At 41.3% G+C, this 21,248-nt stretch overlaps 1 protein-coding gene across 1 annotated transcript; it reads right to left on the bottom strand.

Moving 5' to 3' along the window:
* Positions 1-3,287: 3,287 nt before the first annotated feature.
* Positions 3,288-20,817, bottom strand: LOC104948785 (zinc finger protein 407-like; the record flags this gene model as incomplete). The annotated part of the gene is made up of 5 exons (XM_010775011.1): positions 3,288-3,394; positions 4,078-4,256; positions 10,643-10,763; positions 12,860-12,943; positions 20,651-20,817. Coding segments are annotated over 5 exons (658 nt in total), but the record flags the coding sequence as incomplete, so codon positions are not given.
* Between the last annotated feature and the right edge of the window lie 431 nt (positions 20,818-21,248).

Raw genomic sequence — 21,248 nt, forward strand, 5'->3', positions numbered from 1 at the left:
TCTTTATCTTGTAATGTTCCGTGAAATTAACCTGGTGTGTGAACTTGATTTAAAAAAACAACAACTATAATCTCCACCCACCAACACGATAGAATAAAACCGGGACTGAACCCAACCATAGACTTTTAGAATCGGTAAACCGGGCTTGTTGCAAAAACATTCAGAAAACTGCATACAATGTTTTATACTGCTTTGACACTTGACTAAACTGGGAAAACTATTTGATTTACTGGTTTGCTTTATGTAAAGCCAATAAATCCCTAATTGTTAACTTTGTAAGATACTATTCAAAGTAAAACAATCTATGCTCTGACAGAATCACCACAATGAGCCCCCCTGTTAATCTGACTTTACATTTTAGGGAACAGAATTACTTTTTTCATTAATGCCTATCATGTGCAAGCAACATAAGGACGGTGACACAAAGACGCAGGTTCATCACTGGCGCTGACGACTTGATGTCCTGTAGGTGTTTTTTTCAAAGAACTGTGATGCTTTGTTTTTTTCACATATTTTCCTGACACAGAAACGTGTCACATATAACACATTGTTATTAGAAACAGATGTTGATTTTATCGTCGGTGTCTGTGGCTTCTTTCACAACGTCGACACAGTGTCATATGCGCCGGGATACCAGGACACATTTGCATGACACACACACCTGTCGTCCACAATGCAACACGCCGTGGTAACACAATACGCAAGTAAAACTCAGGAGAGTAATGTTTCATTACATGATGAACAGAAGGTGAAGGCGAGGGAGGGGAGCCGGGGAGGCGCGCGGATGCATAACTTAAGTAAAAGCCATCCAAACCCATATTTGTTTACAGATTTGTTTAATAAGGAAAAATATATGCAAACAAATGAATTTGCCCGTGGTTGTAACTGTGTATTAAGATCATCACTTACAAGGCCAGGTCTCCTCCAGCCCTCCACAGGAGCCATCCATCAGGCATTATTAAGGAAAATAGAATCTGCATAAGGCAGAAACAATGCCTCCAAGAAGTTTATTTATTTTATCTTTTTAGGGCGCTAAGCAGCAGATCCAAGTACTGAGTCGCTGTTAGCTAATTACAAAGCATTTGATCGCTATGCCCCCAAGATGTGCAATTATAACCTTGGTTGAAAATAAGGGAAATGTTTCACAATTTAAAAACGTAGGATAAAGATGCTCTGACAAAGCTCACCTTTGTGTGTGTGTGTGTGTGTGTGTGTGTGTGTGTGTGTGTGTGTGTGTGTGTGTGTGTGTGTGTGTGTGTGTGTGTGTGTGTTTTTAATATAGTTTTTAGGTACTGAAGAGGACAGGAGACTGATTTAACAAAGCCGTTGCCCTGAAACCACGGCTGACCTCGCTGGAGGGAGATAGCAAAGGAAGAAGGAAATGTACGATTTCCCAAAGCTGCTCCAGTCATAGGGTACTAGCAGCATTTTAACTAGAAAGAAAGCAGAGGGGTACTTTAACAAAGTCGCAGCACTCCGAGCTACCTTTAGCCCTGTTTCTGCTGCAGTGCTATCTCAGCCGAGATCTCACAGCAAACGCGTATCTCTGTGCAGATCGCACAAGGAAGACAATTGTCATTAACATTTTATTAAAATGTGTCCCATCAGCAACATTTCTCCCCTCACACATCTAACCTCCTTTTTCCTTCTTTGTTACCCTCTAATTCTAATCATCATTCCCCTCCATCACTAGCTGGGTCTAATTCCCTCTCTTCCTTCGTTTGCAAAGGACCTCTGCTTTCATCCTTGAGAAGGGGCTTTAATTTCGAAGTGCGACGCTGAATAAAGAAGGGAAGAAGGAGAGCGAGAGGGTGATATGGAAAGACAGAGCGGCGGTGGAGACGTTCGGGTGTCAATCAATCCGTCGCGAGGGGCTGCAAGAGACTAGTGCGCGTTTGATCTGTGTCTTTCAAAGGGGGAACAGCGGGAAGGGCCATCACAGATGATTTGCTTCTCGCTGCTGGCTCTGGTGCCACTCTGACAGAGAGCAATCACAAGCAGGTTAATTCAACATCTACCTTCTTAATCTTTTTTCCCCCTGTCTCTTTCTTTTGGTCTCGTTCTGTCTACTTAGATAAAACACTGCTCTTCCTGCTACCACCCCCACCTCCTTTTCCCCTCGTTTGAAAGAGAGGGAGAGATCACAAGTGTACTTTCAATGATTTTTCAAACCACCTATAGTTTGATTGCTTTGGTCTTAATCGGGTTGGGTTAGGGTTAGGGTAAGAGTTTCTGCAGTCCTGCAATAGTATATTTACGTGTTGCTACAATGAAGTCATATGTTAAGGATGCTGTTATGCATTGTCGAAAGCAAAGTAGGATCTGTACATTTTCATCTTCTAGGGTTAGAAACACCATAAGCTGTATTTTAAGTTATTTACTTTTGCTGTCATTGTTTGTGTTCATATCTGTGGTATGTTGTGACCAGAATATGAAGTAGAGCATCATGATGACATCTTGAAAACATGCTGCTTAACTTGACTGAAAGAGAAGGATATGTTTTCTCCGGATGAAAGACGACGCAAGTTCCAGACAAGATCTGACCTTCACTCATATAACACTGAAAACTGAAACCCATACTGCTTTCTTAGCTGTGTGGAATCACAGTAAAATAATAGCCACCTTTAAGATGAGGCAACAGCATTGGCTTTGACGTGGATAGAGAAGTATCCTTCTTTACTCTGGATGATTGTAGTTTTCTTAACAGGCCACACAAAGGTGGACAAAATTCAACAAAATGAATCTTATTCTACAAAAGGTCAGCCGTGCATAAGGACAAACAGAGGTTGGGGAAATTATAGGGGTGAAAGGGTAAGAAGAAGCGTAAAGGTGTGCTTTGGTTAAAGGTGAGAGGGTATGGAGAATATGAAGGAAGAAGGTGTTTTAAGAGAAGTTGAAGGTAAAAAGGTTGCGACGAGAGGTTAGGACATGGAAGTAAAGAAGATCAAAGACAGAAGTTGGTCATTGAATTGGAAGAAAATAAATTATACTGACAAAGAATAAGCCAGATTGATAAACTTTTCAGAGTCAGCACAAAGACACTCCATTAAGTTTCAACAGGAAATAAGAATACAGCCATTTTCCAGAAATGTCCCTGCCTGGCCTTTTTTCCCATGGTGCTCTATTCCTACTCTACTGCTTTATGTAAGGTCAAAGGAATAACAGGATAAAGGCTGTCCTCTCTGCTCCCCTGAAGGACAAGCACTCTGGCGATTGGATTTGGTGTCCTTCAAGGACAAAGGAGGAACACTGGGATACAAAGGAACCAATAGTGGAAGAACAAGATTTCATCTGTCTCCGTGGCCTGAGTGAGTGGCAGCGATGGCTGGACGGGCAATCTTCGAGTGCTGCCTCTTTGTGTCTGGGTGCCCTCCATCAGCATTGAATAGCAGGACTCGAAGCATTGACAAAAAACAAGCTCAAGGATTCTGGAAGATCTGACCTCTGTGGAATGATAGAGCCTGGGCAGGGTAGTTGGGTCAGCCAGCTGGTCTAATACAGTGAATCCAAACGTATATTTATCTTTCGGTATACTGTATGTGCGTAGATGTTTGAGTTCAAGTTAGGAATCAAAACGAAGACGTTTCGAGAGGTAGGTCAGACAATGGAAAGTTACATGGTCAAAATGGCAGAAACAATGGGAAAACATGAGATGGACAATATGTTCCAAGCTATCCTCAACATAGGAACTTAAAGGTGCACTTCACTGATTTCCTCTGGCGCCTTCATAATGTTAAAAACAAATGATTGATAAAGAGCAGCAACAGCAAGAGATGATATACCCTACCTTTAGTCCCTAGAATGAAAGAAGCACAGGAAACTCTGGATCCTATATTTCCCATGATATACTCAAACTTTGGTAGGAATGGGCAACCCCCCCTCACGGTTAGACTCAGGCTAGACATTCCTGTAAGCATGGAGCACCAATGCCCTTCAAACACAAACGTTCTGAGGACTGTCATCAAGGCAATGTTCTAAATATATATATTTCTTACTCCTTAGAGACTTCTCATTCGGGATAATGGTGAATTTTTCTATGAACAGGGATTCTAGAGTAGAAATTGAATAATTAGATACCTGCATGTAGGTAGGCAAGGTCTGGATTCTCAATATCTGGGTGGCTCTCCTTCAGGTGGTTGCGGAACTCCATGGGTGAGTTGGTTGCATGGATACATTTGGGACAGTTGTACATCTTCACGCCCTCGTGTTTGCCTGTATGGAGAATGTGCTTCCGGATGTTCTCAGCACAGTTAGATCTGGGGGAGACAAACAAAGATAAGAGGGCCTCATTGCTTTTTGGAATAGATAGAAAGATAAAAAAAAAAGATTAAAAGACGAGAGTCATGAGGGAGAAAACACGAAATAAACCACTTGGCAACTTTCCCAAGAAAGGTTTGTTTTACTAATGTTTTATTTTTTGGCAATGATGACACACACTCTCTAAGCATTCATTGCCTAAATACACCTCTGTGAAACAGACCAAGCGAAACACGGATAGACCGGGTTGGATGTGTTGTGGTGGTGACGGTAGCAGTGGGTTAAGGCCATTGTGAGACTGTGCATGAATCTAAAGGCCTGCTAAGTTCGCTGTAAAATCATCTCTTGAAGAAAAGGGAGTTAACAAGTGTACTTTCAATGACTTTTCAAAGCACCTATAGTGTAATTGCTTTGGTCTTAATCAGGTTATGAGTGGTTGAATTCCTGCGGTCCTGCAAGTTTATTAATGTATGGCCACAATGAAGCAAATTGAGAGGAAACTAACGCATTGGTGAAAGCTAGGCGGGATATATACTTTTTTCTAGGGTAAGAAACAACATAAGCTTTATTTTTGGATCATTCCTTTTACTGTCACTCTTTTGCTTCATATCTGAGGTGTCCTAAGACAGCTGTTATGCATTATGTATCTTTTATAAATAGTATGAAAGGTATAGTAATATTTGTGTGTGCGTGTAGGAATTTGTGGGTCTTTGGGCGGTTCAGATAGGGCAGTGAGCTACTGCAGGGTGTAGGATGTAATGATGTCAGCTCAGAGACTCACACACAACCCTCTTCTGATTAATGACGCTGCCTGACCTGCTCACAGGCTCTATCTAAACCTGCCTACACACACACACACACACACACACACACACACACACACACACACACACACACACACACACACACACACACACACACACACAAATGGGGTACTGAAGAGACAAACATGCACATACATTCATACAAACATAGACATAAACAAACCTTTGCCAAAATACAAATCTCTGATATGACTTCACGCTTGCAGATATACAGACATGAATCCATAAACACTTACACACATGTGCACAAGAAAGCACATAATGCATCATGCAAGCGAAGCATGTGCAGTGTAGAACACAGTTTCATACACACACATAAACACACAGCGTCATGTGTTGATGGATTGGGCACTCGTGCTCAGTTTGGACCTGACATTCTCGGACAGTATAATACGCAATTACTCTCCCTTATCACCTTGGCCGGGACAATAAAGCCTCACAGTGCCATAGCTCACGCCAGCCAAGGAGAGAATTTGTTTTCACTTTTGCAGAGACACCTCTCTCCATCATGGGGCCACAAGTCCAGCCCGGATCCACTTGGGGCCTTACAAAGAAAAAAGAAGAGCCCTCACTGGGTTCTGTTGATGTTGTATGAAAAACACAAGCATTTGCCACTGGTGAACAATGAGGGCTCTTCACAAAAGTCAACACTGGAGTCGGTTGGGGTAATTTTTTTAAGTGGTTACTTACAGTAGTGTAGGAATGTGTGTGTTACCAGTTTATTGAATTAGATATATAAATATCTAATTCATGAAAGTTTGATTTATGTTGGAAAAGGTCATGCTAGGCTCAAAGGAAGTGAGGTATTCGGATTTGGAGTTGGTTTAAAGTTAAGCAATACTTGTCATCCTTTAAAGGTGGGGTAGGTCATTTTGGAGAAACCAGATTGAGTGCGCTAGAATTTGAAAATACACAGCCGGAAGAAATCTGCCCCTTCCTTACAGAGCCCCTCCTCCAACACACACGAACGTGCACATGACCAATGAGGGCACGAGATAAGTTTGTGCACAGATGGAAGGCTGACAGGCAGGTAGGCCATCCAGTTATTTTTCTAAAATATTTGGTTTGTGCTTTTTGCAGTACTACGGCTTCCACAGATGACATTTTTTTATGGATTTTGTGTCAAAGCACTTAAGATATTCATTGCTATCGGGATGTTAAGAGCATTCCATGGAATATAACAAAAAGTGTATCTCGAGCCGGTTTCTCAAACTAACCTACCCCACCTTTAATTCTGAAATGATAAGCGGTACAAGAATACCTGGCTAAATATTGTATTTATAAAAAGAAGCCCCGGAAAAAAAGATGCTTTACTTAGGCCTAGTATAAAAGTAATATACATTCAAGGTCTTGTAGGTTTACACCAATGCCAAGTGTAAGGCGTGTGAAGAGCTTTTAAAGTATAAATGAGATTTTCATTGACTTGATATTTACACATATTCTCAATCATTTAGCCAACAGATTGGCACACACTGTTGTGATTACAGCCGTCACACACAAATATAACAGGTTCACTGACAAATCATAGCAACATCTGCTGACTGTTTTTCTGCTTAATGAAAAAAACAAAGAGACGTAAGAACTTAAACTGTCACATGCTCATAAATTACCGCAAATCAAGCTGCTTAAATATGCATTTTTTTTTTTTTACTAAAAGTGAACTGATTTCTTATTCGAAAGTGTGAGCATAAATAGATACAATTTGTAGCGGAGCTAAAAGGTTCTAAAGAGAGTGCGGGTGGATTCCGGGGAGGGGNCATTTGGATATTTTTCTGCCAAGGAGGCCCAGTTATCATCATTAATGTCCCCCCCCCCCGCTCATTCCTCCCTCATCTCTCCCTTCACTTTACAAGGTCACAAACCTCCCTGGCATTGACGGTGAGAGTGTCATCCTCAAAGCCGCCATCGCCTCCAATTGAAACTCATTTTAAACAGGTAGATTGAAACATGAATAAAGCGGCATTCGATAAACAATAATAGCCATGGAAGGATGGCAGGAGTCAGAGGGTATGTATCAATTAGACCGCTTAAGATGCAACAGTGACTTTAATGAGGAAAAAAAACCTTGTCATTGTGAACAATATAAATTATTCTTTAAAAACTGGAGTAAAGAAGTTGTGCAGTTTGCATAAATAGCTGCAGAATAGTCAAATAGACATCATTAATTGACAGCCCAGGACTCCCATTAGAATATTTTTACTACTATTCCCCAACTATAATGATCCCTTCTCTATTATCTATCACTGTCTGGATAGCAGATGAGTGGCATTTGATAGATCATTCACTCCCTGCTCATTTACATGCATTTGAGGAGCAGCCTTGATGGAGATCACATTGTATCAAGTGGGAACCATAGATAACATTAAATATGGATATTTTAATAGTGGAAATAGGATATATACGTGTGAAAAATGAGCAAAAACTGTCAATCACACAACTAATTCATTTGTCTCAGACCTAAATATGTCCTTACAACTGCACCATATTTTAATAAGTTTACATTTTAAGGTCATAGGTCATCTAGTCCCTCCTTATCGTGGTCAGGCCACCAGAGACGTCAGGGTTTTTAACATGTATTCAGAGAGTAAGCAGGGGTGGAGGCGAGGGCCCTCGAGGCTGTCTGGGGCCCGCACATTCAATTCCTCATTCTCACATTAGAAAGCCAGCGGGGCGTTTCCCCCAACCTCCCCCTCCTCCCACCTTGCCCCACCCCCCTTCCTCTGCCTTCAGGACCTTTCAGAACCCCTGAGGGCCACCGAAATTGTTAATTGGGCTTCTAATTTACTGTTTCATTGGCCCCCATCTGTAATGATCATTAAGTATCAGTGTGGGAATAATGGGGCCAGGAACATTTTTGCTTTACGGTATCTCTGATTCTGGGGTGAGTCTACTGTAGTGGTTTGATATGGGCCCACAGTGTGACCTCAAGGGAAAATAAATCAGACATTTCATATTTTTTCATCTATATTATTAATCCTAAAGCGTTTGGCGAATAAGATTACCAAGACATTTGAATAAAATTCAATGAAATGCATGTTGCTGGGATCTGAGGTTTAGTATCACGAGGTACAGAATGTATGTCACAGTACATACTGTATGGAGTTTTGTGCAAAACATCTGATTGTGATTCCAAAATGTATCCGTTGACTACAGGCAGTTAGACAACACTAAGGCTGCAGCCACACAAGGACAATAACGGTCGTATCTGCTACAGTTCTCTATCAGATAGATGGTTCGGCCACACAAGGCCGAGATGGAAAAGCAGAAAACGATAACGGGTCCCAAGGTGGGTAGATCTGCGGACGAAACGCTCTGGGGGGCCAAACGGCTCCGTGATTACGCCCTGTAACGATCATTTCCTGCTAAGGATGACGCAATAGTCCCAGTGTTTCGAGCCAGGTCCCGGTATCTCGCAGGACAGTGCACCCAGCAAGAATTTCCAGCTAGATTTGATCGATATGGACAGAAACGCGAGTGAAGTCTAATCGGACAGGAGAGGAGACACGCAGCTCTGCATGATAACCTGCAGCTCCGCCCGCTGTGATGGAGCGATGAGCTGAACAAAACACACTTCAAGTTAGATCATCACCCTTAGTTATTTTAATTACCTCTCAAACTACCTAAACTAGTTAAATATATATAAATATGTTTATTTTTACTGTCGGGTCACTCATTACTGGATCAGCCAGCTGCATGAGACCACGGATACTGACGGGCTGTCAGGAGAGGGGGAGGAAAAGAAAGGCTCCGTCCTCAGTGTATTATTCTTATATTATTATATAGTATCGATATTCATTTGTTTCAAAGCTCAATAAATAACAAAGAAGACCTTTGACCGGCATTTTTCTAATTTTGTCCGAAAGATTTAAACTTTGACGGACATGTTGACCAGCGAAACCCCACCTCTGCTGCTAAATCCAGCGCGGAGAACAAACAGAAGGGCAACCATGGCATGGCAACTATGCATGCACGAAAAGTCTTCTTCGCTTCTTTTGGTGTATTTTGTGGCAGAAGTGCAGCGCCACTTACAGGCCCGGCATATGTAATACAGCGTCTCCAGCGGTTCGAGCTGTCTCGTGTGGACGGACACGTTTCTGGTGCCTATTGCGTGTGGACGGAAGACTTTTTTGATAACGATTTTGGTGCGTTTCCGTTATCATCCTTGTGTGGCTGCAGCCTAAGAACCTGATGTTTGGCAGGTCTATTTTTTCTAGTGTTCAACATCTTAATATAGCATGCTAGCATTTTCTACTTACTACTTCACAAAGTACAGCTAAGGCTAATTGGAAGGTCATGTTTAGGTGTATTTTTTACTTTATACGTAAAAACTTTGATTGATGCATGATGAAGTGTCAGAAGATAGTCATAGCAATAGACTTGAAGTCAACATGAAGTCCTGTATACAGTGCCCTGGCAATCAATCCGATTGTTGATGTAGCATTTCACAAAAAAATACAAATCTGGCAACCAAGTAGTGACTCTAAAGATAAATTCAGTGCACCACCAGGTTTGGTTGGATTCATCCAATAGTAGTTGAGACATTTCAGTCTGAACCAAAGTAGTAAACAGACCATTCATTGGCCTAAAAACAATGTAGTTGAACTCTGAACATATATTACAAGGCAAGGGCAGTCACCCCACGCAGTTACAACATGACACCTCCTCTGAATACCTTGTATGCATCATAAATGAAACGTCAGTTAAAATCTCCCAAACTGTTCAATCCTTAATTGATATTACAGAGAGATACTTCATGATAACTTTAGGTACAAGGTGAGTTACTCCTGTGATAATTAGGAAATAATAGCCTGACTGCAATTATTACGTCTCAGCATTTAATTTTTTCAGTAAGTCGGACTGCGTATTAAAAGACTTGTGAAATGAGCAGAGCGCTTCACTGCGGCGGAGCAGGTGTAGCAAGCTGCCGAAATGACTTTGTCACAGAGGGGAAAAAAGGAATGACGAGTACATCTAAAACCAATGATGGGTTTGAGATCATTCCCTTTCACACTTTCACGAGGAAGAGAGAGACAGAGGGAGGGAGGAAAGGGAGACGGTGGGAGAGATAGAGAGAGATGGAGATGTGCAACGCCAGCCAAAACTTTTTCAATTTCACCGACAATTTCCTGTGTAATTACTGATCTGGTATGATGGTGTTTTAATGACAGGGACCTGCCAGGGACATTGTGTGTGTGTGTGTGTGTGTGTGTGTGTGTGTGTGTGTGTGTGTGTGTGTGTGTGTGTGTGTGTGTGTGTGTGTGTGTGTTGGGGGGAGATCTGGCTGGGCTTGTTGATGATGGCAGAGTGATGAGATGGAGTCGTGCTGTGGAGATTACACCTGTCTGCCCTCCACCAAACACACATACAGCCTTTAGCATTAACACGCCCCCACCCCCACCTACCCTCTAAACTACCACACAATGCCACCTGCTATCTCCCCATCACACTCACTCACTTACGTGCCCCCCCCCACCACCACCACCTATCAACCCCCTGATCATCAGTGCCATGGTGGCGGCCATCAGCTCCACCAACCATGGGGCGGGTCAATGAGCCGGTACCTGTAGTCGCACCAGGGGCAGCGGTATGGCTTCTCTCCGGTGTGGACCCGCTTGTGCCGCGATAGGTGGGACTGCGTGGTGGAGGCGAAGCTGCACAGCTTACATTTGAAAGGTCTCTCTCCTGTGGGGTTGAAATGAAAAGAGACAATGGATGGTGATGAGCCGAAGATGACATTAATGTCACATATAGACATATTAAGATACAAATGTATTTCATGTAATAATATACTTTTACTATTACTGCCATTTGCTGGCAGATACTTAATCATTTTTTTTTTACATGTTTCACTTAATTTTTTGAAAGGCTGCTATAATTATTTTTGTATTATTGTATCCTTGCTTCATTATTCTATGCTGTTTTATTTTCTTTGTCTTTATCTGTTCTGTAATAGTGCTGTAACAATGTTAATATCCCCTAGGGTTAGGGTTGAATAAAGGAATTATGACTGATTCTGAAATATAGGTAGGCCACAATTGAAATGGTTTGGAAACGTGTGGCAACATTTTACTCGATTTATGCAACTTAGGTTGTCTATTATACATAACTTGCAACTAAACAAAAAGGTGGCATATACTGTATTGCTGCAACAATAGCTATTAACAGTTCTTAATTCGCTGTGAAACTACACTATCTACATTTACATTAATGAAAGCAATTTGTGTGCTTGGTTACTCAAAACACTGCAGATTTGTTTGTATGTGAAATGATGCAAGGGAGTTTAGGTGTTAGCACAGAAAGGGTTTGTGTCAATTCCATTATTAATATCCCTTGAATCTGGAACTATTTGTAAAAGTGTGCTTATTTAAAGTCCTGTGGTCAATTTTCTGTTTGTATTTAAACACCAAAAGTAGTTGAACTACCATTTATTTTTTTAGGATGAAATGCTGGATAAAGTTGTAGTCAAAAGATAAAGTATGAGTTGAGTTTTCAAACTGTTAACTGTAACTTTAAAAAGGTACTCTTCAAGATATAGAGACTTGATTCTTAATGGTAAAAGCATGCTCACAGGGTCAAGGCAGTGATGGCAAAGTTTTGTATTTAAACATTTTTCAAATGGCAGACCAGAGTAAGGAGTTAATTTATTTGGCAGTCGTAGTTTAAAACCTGCAATAAAAAGCTCAAGCTGTTTTATAGAGCTTATAACCTACAGAACATTGAAGACGTTTTTTTAACGTGACAATCAGTTGACTCTTGTAGTCTCCAATATTTTTTTTTAATACAGCTTTAGTGGCATTTCCATACTGACAAGACTCTCATTAGCCACTAGCCATGGTACATTTTGGGCATAAAATGGGAAATATAAGATACTAAATAATGACAGAATGTTGTTTCAGAGATTCAAACCACAAAAATGTTGACATTAGCAGTGGCCTTGTGTAAAATGTCTATGAATCAAACACCGTCCAACATGGTGGTCCCTTCATGTGCAGCTGCATGGCAACATTTGAATGCCTGGCTAAATCAGTGGAATTGACACATGTCAACACAGTACAGAAATTGGAGGTTTGGATAGGAAATGGTAGCAAACAAAATGAATTATAAAAAGCCAAAATGAATATTTATAACAGGATTCTTGATCCTTGGGCGACTGCCAGACAACGGTTAAGAACAGTATTTGTTTCACTATCCCAATTTCCAAAAAAAAGCGCTCGTTATTGACAGCCTATCTGAAAAATGCAATTTCCCTAAGCGACAGAATGACATGGTGAAATGATAACTGAAATTAAAAATCTCAGATTCAGTCAGCCATACTGGTACACATGCCTATCACTGACAGCGGCATGTCACACTGATGTGCCTGTGTGTGTGCCTGTGTGTGTGCCTGTGTGTGGGTGTGTGTGTGTGTGTGTGTGTGTGTGTGTGTGTGTGTGTGTGTGTGTGTGTGTGTGTGTGTGTGTGTGTGTGTGTGTGTGTGTGTGTGTGTGTGTGTGTGTTTGTGTGTGAAAGAAAGCAAACTGTTGCTTAAACTATGAGGAAAAAAGTGAGTGTCAATCAACGTCCAAGATTATGAAGCTCTGCACAGTTTGTGTGTGTGCCCAGATTAGTTTTGGACATCAGTTCAGGGTGTGTGTGTGTGTGTGTGTGTGTGTGTGTGTGTGTGTGTGTGTGTGTGTGTGTGTGTGTGTGTGTGTGTGTGTGTGTGTGTGCGCGTGCGTGCGTGCGTGCGTGCGTGCGTGCGTGCGTGCGTGCGTGCGTGCGTGCGTGTTGCTGCTTACCTGTGTGTTGGCGTCTGTGTTTGGTGAGGGCGTGTCTCGTGCCTCCAGCAAAGCCACACAGGTCACACAGATAAGACTTCTCTCCTATAGAGACAGATTGAGAGAAGGCTAAAAGCATTAGGAAACATTGGTAAAATAAATGACAATGAAGAGGCCCAATTATGCTTTTTGGGGATTTTAGCTTATAGGTTTTAGTACAAATCAATGGTCTGCAATGACTAAAACCTCAAAGTTTCTCTTCCACAAACCGCCCCCAGTCCCCCCCGGCCTGAAACGCCTGCATTGGACTCCCTTTTTTAATTTCAGAAACACAGTGACACCACTATATACCTATGTGTTTCTATTGGCTAGCGCTCATACAAATTGTACGTGCTAAGGGGAGGGACATCTCTAATTTTTTGGCCAATCACACAGGGCCGGCCAGCTGACCAATCAGAGCAGACTAGGCTCTGAGTTCAGACAGAGGGTGAAATAGGTGCTGCAGCACAGACAGTATGAGAACAATAAAGACCGTTGAACATTAAAGTATAAATGAGACGAAAGTTAGTCTTACCCAATCTGGTTCTTGCTGACTCTCCCCTTATTCTGTCTTGACATCATAACATGTCACAGTAGAGGCACAAAAAACATATCTGAACCTAAAAAGGAGCATAACAGCGCCCCTTTATAAAAATGACATTCAATCAAGACAGAATAAGGGGAGAGGCAGCAAGAAACAGATAGGGTAAGATTAACTTTCATCTCATTTATACTATATTGATTAACTATTCATGTATACACTCATTCAAATCCAGATATCCATGAGACAAAAATATAATTTTTCAAACTACAATTCATATACAACTTTTGCAAGTAGCACAAAATGTCTTTGATAAATATCCATCACAGTTTATAGACTTTGACAATGAACAACATTTCATGTTGATAGATATTTCTAAATGTTGTTAAAGGATACCAAACCGTTAATATTTAGGGATGTAAACACCAGTTAAGCTTATAAAACTGAATTAAATGACAACACGTTTATGATATGTTTTAACAGTTTCATGTTCTATTTGTTGATATCATTTTTGGATGAAAGCGTATTATGGCACTGCAGATGCAATTAATGCCAACAATAGCAAAGTAAACTGCACATGAGTTTGTGAAGGTACACAAGTCATGACATTTGTCTAATCTAAGTGGTTTTACCTCAACTGAATATGGCTCAGTGTAAAATATCTGTCACTAATACTTTTACATTTCAAGCTTGCGTCGACATTAATAAAAAATAAATCCAATTGCATTGCAAGCTTAAACACCGTGGTGGTAATACGTGAAAGGTTATTGAAGTAGATTTCATGAAATATTGAATCCTTTCGCGTGATGGAGAAAGAAAGGAGTGATACCTCCTTCACTTGAGTACTGCTGAAATGTCATTAAGCAAGGCAGTGGGCGCTCAAGTAAAGACAAAGACGGAGAAAATATTATGTGAGGGATGTGTGAAAGGAGGAGAAAGGCAGAAGGCGAGAGAAGAAAAGACAGAGTGAACAGATGAGCGGTGGCTAACAGATGAGCGGTGGCTAACAGATGAGCGCAGCAGAAGTCACAGATCACTAGTGTATATCCATCAGAGCTAACTAATTCCTCCAATCAGATGGATCCGTGTAAATATGTCAAATGGGGGAACGGGAAATTGCCAGTGTGGTTTATTGACTGTGATAAAATCTGAAAAGCACTGCTGAACATAATTACATACTTGTCAGAGCCATAAAAATTAGCTTTATTATCAATGGGATGCTTTTGTACAACTTCATTTGGGGGCGATGCCTTCCAGATGGGGAGCGTGGAGAGCTTTTTTACACTCCTGCTCTCTTCCCTGCATCTGGCTCCGTCATTAACAGCATGATGGTGTCTCTCTCTCTCCCTTTCTAACTCTTTTTTTTCTCTCTCTGCCATGGCACACAGGCAGTCACACACTCCTGCACACACACAGCAACATTTGTGATAAGCCTCACTCAGGGAAACACATTTATAGAATGGGCGCAGATGTGTAGGCAAATAGGCACCGACATACCCAGATGCAGATATCAGAATCAGAAATCCTTTCTTCAACCCACAGTGCGAAATATTTGACTATTACAGCAAATAAATGCAAGTACAATAGGTAGGCTAACATCTTTAATAGGGTAACTTTTTAGATGAATAATAAATAAATAAATAAATAATTGGGATTCTTTTTAAGGATATGGCATAACCGATATAATAAGGACTGATCCTTAATTATAAAAATATATATTAAGATAATCAAGGTTAGATATATTAGGGGATCTGTACCAAACAAGGATTTATTTTCTTAAGTCTGTAGAATAACATTTTTAAGCTGGGACTTTTCTGCAGCACCACAATACTTAAGTAAGAACCAGATTTTCAAATATTTTGTTCTTATCAAACATTTAGCTTACCTGCCATTTTTGATATTGCTGATTTCGATAACTATTCCATCATTTTTGCATTGTTTTATATTAAATAAAGAGACAAGAATGTGAAAAAAAACCCATAAAAAGTCAAATAAAAAAAAGATTGGTAAATGTCAAACAGACTACATTTACTTTATAAAGAGCTTTTCTAAATATTCATCTGAATGCTGATGTTGAACTCTCGCCACACGCTGATAACACATTTGGGTGACTCTTCCAGCTGGGCCTCTGCTGCTCTTCTGCACAGATAGCAGCTTTCAGCGGGTCCGCAGAGACAAAGCAGCTTCAAGTTTCCTCTATTACACCCATTGAAAGCCACTCGACTGTGAGAAGAGTTTTAATGCAGTGCCACTTAGAGGGGAGAAAAACAGCCTGGAAAATATGCATTCGGTCCAGGTTCACTTTTTATATCCCAACGTGAATGACCTTTAAGGGAACAAGGTTTTCATATAATAACACGGCCATTCTGCTGCTTTCTGTGGCCGCTTTAAGTCACCCTTTACATTTGCTGTTCCAAATACCTCATGTGGGATGTTCTTGGTTAAGAAATATAACTTAATGAAAAAAGAAAGAACTAGCATGTTGCTTAAATGAAATGGAAACAAACTAGATAGAATAAACATAAGTAACAAGAAAGGACACATCACCCTGATTGACAAATGAACTATAACTATCAGAAACACTGCAGGAATCACAACTTAGCCCAATAGATGGAGGGGAAAAAGAAGGACATTATTGATATTTCAAACCCTAACATTCTGTTTCAAATCAATATCTATCTTACCCTTACCCTAACCCTATATACATGACTAAACTAAAAGAAAAAGTTAAATAAAAAACTTGTTTGGATATTGTTCATGACTCCGGTCAAAAACGTTGCGAAAACTTTCAACTGGCGTCATATTTTCATAAAAATAAGGTAATCCTAAATAGGGCTTTTTGTGGCTGCCCACTATAAACCTTTCTAGAAGAGAATGACAAAGAAAACTCTTCAGAACTCTATGTGATATTTAAAACTGTTTGCCCAAACTTTGGCAGATCATTTTGTGATTGTGTAGGGCCATTAAAACCGACCAACAAAAAGTCGTCCAGTGTTCTGTATTTTCTGGAATAGTTACTGAGGATCTGGTCAGACCTTTTCTCCCTATCAGGAAAACCGCACGGGTCCCTCCTCCTTTCCTTCCCTCCCATCTCTCATTACGGCCAATGTTACAAGACCCCACCGCAGAAAAATCCATAGCCATCGATCCCTGCTACCAGCCGCGGTCGCCACAATTATTCTTGAGGAGGAAACATTGGCGATAAATTACATGTGTGCTTTTCATCTGCTGCTCCGTGGCGGTCAGCCCTCTCAGGGACTTGGTTTGGGGACGGCGAGTTGGGGTTGGGGGGGAGTGACACACTGCTGTCAACGCTGGAGGATGCGGTCAAAGCAAGGTGGACCCCCATCCAGGACACAAGCTTGCATTGACTTCACTCCTTTCTGATTCACCGCAAAAGACGACACTAAATAACCCCTGCCTTAACCTTATGCAACATTAACCCTAGAGCCACATTAATTAGCCTTTAACTTCAATCTCACACTTACCTTAACTTAATCAACCACCAAACAAAAACAAATTAAGGATATATAGGACAAAAAAACCCTGTTTAAAAGCATGAAAGACTCAGTGTACCAAGTCTAGACACTAAAATGCCCTAAAAAACTAAATGTCCTGCTAATGTGTTTGCACTTAGAGCACTTAAACTTTTTGGCTTTTTGAATATTGGCTCATCATTTCTCCTCTTTTGTTCCCATGATACACTTCAACCCACCAACTCTTCCAGGAATTAAATATATGCCATTAATGCAAGACAATAAAAAGGACTTTGAAGTCAAAATATACAACCTTTCTTTGCATGTGTGTGAATATATACAGTACATATGTGAGTCTGTTTGTGTGTATGTGTGTTTTAAATAACCCCAGAGGCGCTTGCATGCAGCTATAATTGCCTCCCTCATTAGTTATGTTTTAGCAGGAGCGGATGGGAGGGCAATTAATTTTACCGCTTAATTTTTGACACGGAATCCGCTGCTGTATTGATGTGCTCGCCATTTTGGGTCTCATTTTTCAGGGAAATTAATTGACAAAGTGCGAAGATTTATCAGCATATCGCCAGATTAAGCGACAAACTGAAGCAATGAGGAAATCAATTGTAGCCCTGTCGCTGTGTCCAACCTTCCTCCCCCCCCCAATGCCCAAGAGCCTGGGAAAAGCTGGGTGGGTCAGATTCAGTGCACTTATTTATTTATTTGAGTCGCTCATTCATCAGCCCTTACAAATGACCCTGGCGGCTGACGACCACTGAATCCCCCGCCCCCGCCCCCCTCCCTCAGACACGACTGGTGTGTGAGGAGGGAGTGATTAACATAAAAAACACACAAATCAGAGAGGAACAATGGATCCCGTTAGAGGCAGGAGAGGGAGAGCGGAGGTGTTAACTTTATTTTTTTTAGGGGGGGACGGGGGTGCTCTGCATGTCGCAACAAGCAACTCTATCCACAGGATGGTGACGGGTAGACCCAAGCTTTGCATTTCTATATACTTTCCATCAATTTGCCAGATGAAAAGACAAATGTAGCTAGCTTTAACAGCTGTAGCTAGCTAAGTAAGTACTAAGTCACTCCTAAACGACTTATTTTAAAACAGGAACCCTGTAAAATGGTGTTAAATATGCAATCACTAGTAGATACACAGTAACATGCTACTTTTATTAGAAGTTTTTACTTCAATGTATGTTTATATAAACATTTACTTATTTTATTCTAATATGGTGCAACTCTCACAAAGCCCAATTTCCCATGGGATTACTAAAGTACTTGGATTTGATTTGTAGACTGAGGATACAATCTGCATGTTTCAGGGCCGAAATGTTTCACATTTGTTATTTTTTGGAAAAGGCTAAATAAAACTCACACTCTTTATAGACAGTGTTTCAATCTTACTTAAGTCTTATGAAAACTGACTCCATTTGTTAAGAAGACAAAAGCATGTCTGCTGCCACCATTAGTAGCGGTTTACAATTGAGGTCCGTAGTCGAGTTAAGCAACAGCTATGTAATCTTTGTCATTCAAAGTGGTATCGGAATGTTGCAGTTGTACTTCTAGTGCATCATTCATGATGTATATTGTATATCTACAATTGTGTATATGATTTAGCGATTACTCCAGATCATACCATTGACTGCTGATCTATGGGATTAGAAATGTTGTTTTAAGGGATTAAAGCAACCTCCCTTATTCTTCACACACTTGACAAAAAAAACAACTCATTCAAAACGTCCCACTATATCGTCCTTCATAGAAAGTACTTTGTATTTTTAAGAGTTCTGAATAATGAGCTAGATGTGTGTATCATTCAGTTCAAACTCCCCAGTTAGTCATTGTTCTGTTACCCACACACACTTACCCACACACACTTACACACACACACAGACTGTAAGTCACATTACTGACGGCTCTGTTCCCAGGCGAGATTAGCTCAAACTTTTAAATCTCCCACTTATTTTATTAGTATTGCATTTTAGTGTCGTGAAGGAGCCGAGTTATAACCTTTAAACAGATCACACACATGCATATAATATTTCAGTGTGTCAGGTTGGCTGCTGGAATGTGATTGCGATGATTGTATAGCTGCAGCTAACGGTCCGACCCTGGCAGCAATTACAACTGGTGAAAGAAGTGTCGGGGGTCACAGTAAAGCAGAATTGTGTTAGCTTTTCTGGATGTTGCTAATCAAGTCAGTTCTTGTCGCTCACTGAAATGAGGCTGTCTCAGGTTCTATCTTAAAACTCCTATTTTCATATGTTCGTTCTCTGTAACCCTTGGTCTTACAAGCTTTCTTATTTCATCACTATTCTGTTTCCATCTCAATCACTTCACTCACTCTCTTAAAGTCTGTTTCCTCCTGCCAAACTAACACAAAGACGCAAATACGCACACACACACATACACACACACACACACACACACACACACACCAGGTGACAGCTTGGTGACAGTTGTACGCCAGCCGCCTGATGGGGAATGATGAGGGCTGGAAACAAATGAAAATAAAACGTCTAATTATGTCAGAGGCGCCTTGACGTTACATCACTGTTAAAACACATTTAAAAAAACATCCAGCAAGTCCCTCACACACGCACAAGCACACACACGAACACGCACACACAGCAGGCCCCCGTGACGGATGGAGGGCTCTCCTGCAAGCGCTCAGTCAGGCTGTCAGGCCACTGGCGGCTGCTGCTTCTGTCATTGACTTAAAAGGGCATCAAAGAGCCGTGTGTGGGACATTACCGAGGGCGAGGGGAAACTGCTGGGCTGCAGCATAAAGACACTTTCAGAGAGCCTGACTGGGGCTTCTATCGAGGGGCTATTATTCAAGACAGTATCCTCCCACCGCCCACCGCACCATCTGTCTATCCAAAGCTTTTAGGAAGTAAAGAAAAAGCAGTTCCACAGTGTACTGTACTTTAAGACCAATGGAGTTTGAAAGAAAAAGCACTGAATGTATAAAAAAACAACAATACCCAATTACTTCAATACAAAGTTTCCTTTTATTGTTTTATCGAGTTGTTGGCATTCAGTCTTTCTTTCTTTTTGTTCCTATTTTGCAACATGGAGAAATTAACACTGGCCCGTTTCAATGTGGGAAAACACACTCTCGAGGATCAGATGGATTCCATGAACACACACTCGCTGACCAGCTGGGTTATGGAAAGACGTGCTTGGTGACCAGATGGATTTTGGGGAAATACACATGACAACAAGTTGGAATTGGGGAATAAACACTACCTCAATTCTCTAATCAAGCAACCCTCTAAAAGTCTGAAGGATGGCAGAAAACAAAAACAAACATTAAATCCAGGCATGTTTTCCCTATCATTTGTATTCAAATCCGACAAGACTATCTGCAATACCGCCAAGAAATGGTGCCCGACTGTCTCTGGATGTTGAGAAATCACTACAGATGGACAAGTCATGGCTTTTGTCAGCCAAAAATGTGTGTATGTTTTTTTTCTCCAAACAAAGCTGTGAAGAATCATAATTAATGTGAGATTTTCACAGTTAACACGCTCTTTATTGTGTCTAGAGCTATAGAAGAAAGAAAAAGTTCATTTAGTTTGAGCCAAGTATAGAGTTTCTCGATAAATAACCTTTTGTCCCAAACTCCTAAGAACACTATTTGCCAGTTAAAAGTATTGTGGCAGTTTAGATTGACTGTCGTTGTGTTTGTGGAGGAGTATGGGAGTAATGCTTTATGGTTGAGGTTACTGGCTCTCGTTGTCTCACCTGTGTGCGTCCTATAGTGGTCCTTCATGGCCGACAGGTTGAGGAAGGCGTAGTGGCAGGACAGCCAGGCGCACTTATACGGTTTCTCCCCACTGTGTAGTTTCATGTGGTTGTTCAGGGCCCATTTTTCACTGAAGGAGCGATCGCACAACTCGCATTCAAACTTCCTGCAGGAGTAGAGAGGTAGGCAGAGGGGAATGATGAGGAGGAGGAGGAGGGGAAAAAAACGAAAAGTTATTTACTGATCCCAAAGCTGACGTAAAATGCTAGACGATCTACCTTGTGAGGGAGGAAATGGGGGTTGCTGGGTACTCGTACAGGGCCAAATGACTGTGTGCTGTACATCCACACACACACACACACACACACACACACACACACACACACACACACACACACACACACACACACACACACACACACACACAGAATGCAGTTGGCTGCTGGTGTGTCATGTCTGTATAAGCAGGCATTGATTTTTCTGTCCTGGCCTGCCACCTCCACCATTTATTCTCTGCTTTGCACCAGGGCCCAGAGGACTAGAGAAATTCTGTTACAGTCCACACACACACACACACCCCGCAGGGCCAGTGGGGGG

The sequence above is a fragment of the Notothenia coriiceps genome, unplaced genomic scaffold (assembly GCF_000735185.1).
Source record: "Notothenia coriiceps isolate Sejong01 unplaced genomic scaffold, NC01 NC01_scaffold00015099, whole genome shotgun sequence".
Taxonomy (NCBI): Eukaryota; Metazoa; Chordata; class Actinopteri; order Perciformes; family Nototheniidae; genus Notothenia; species Notothenia coriiceps.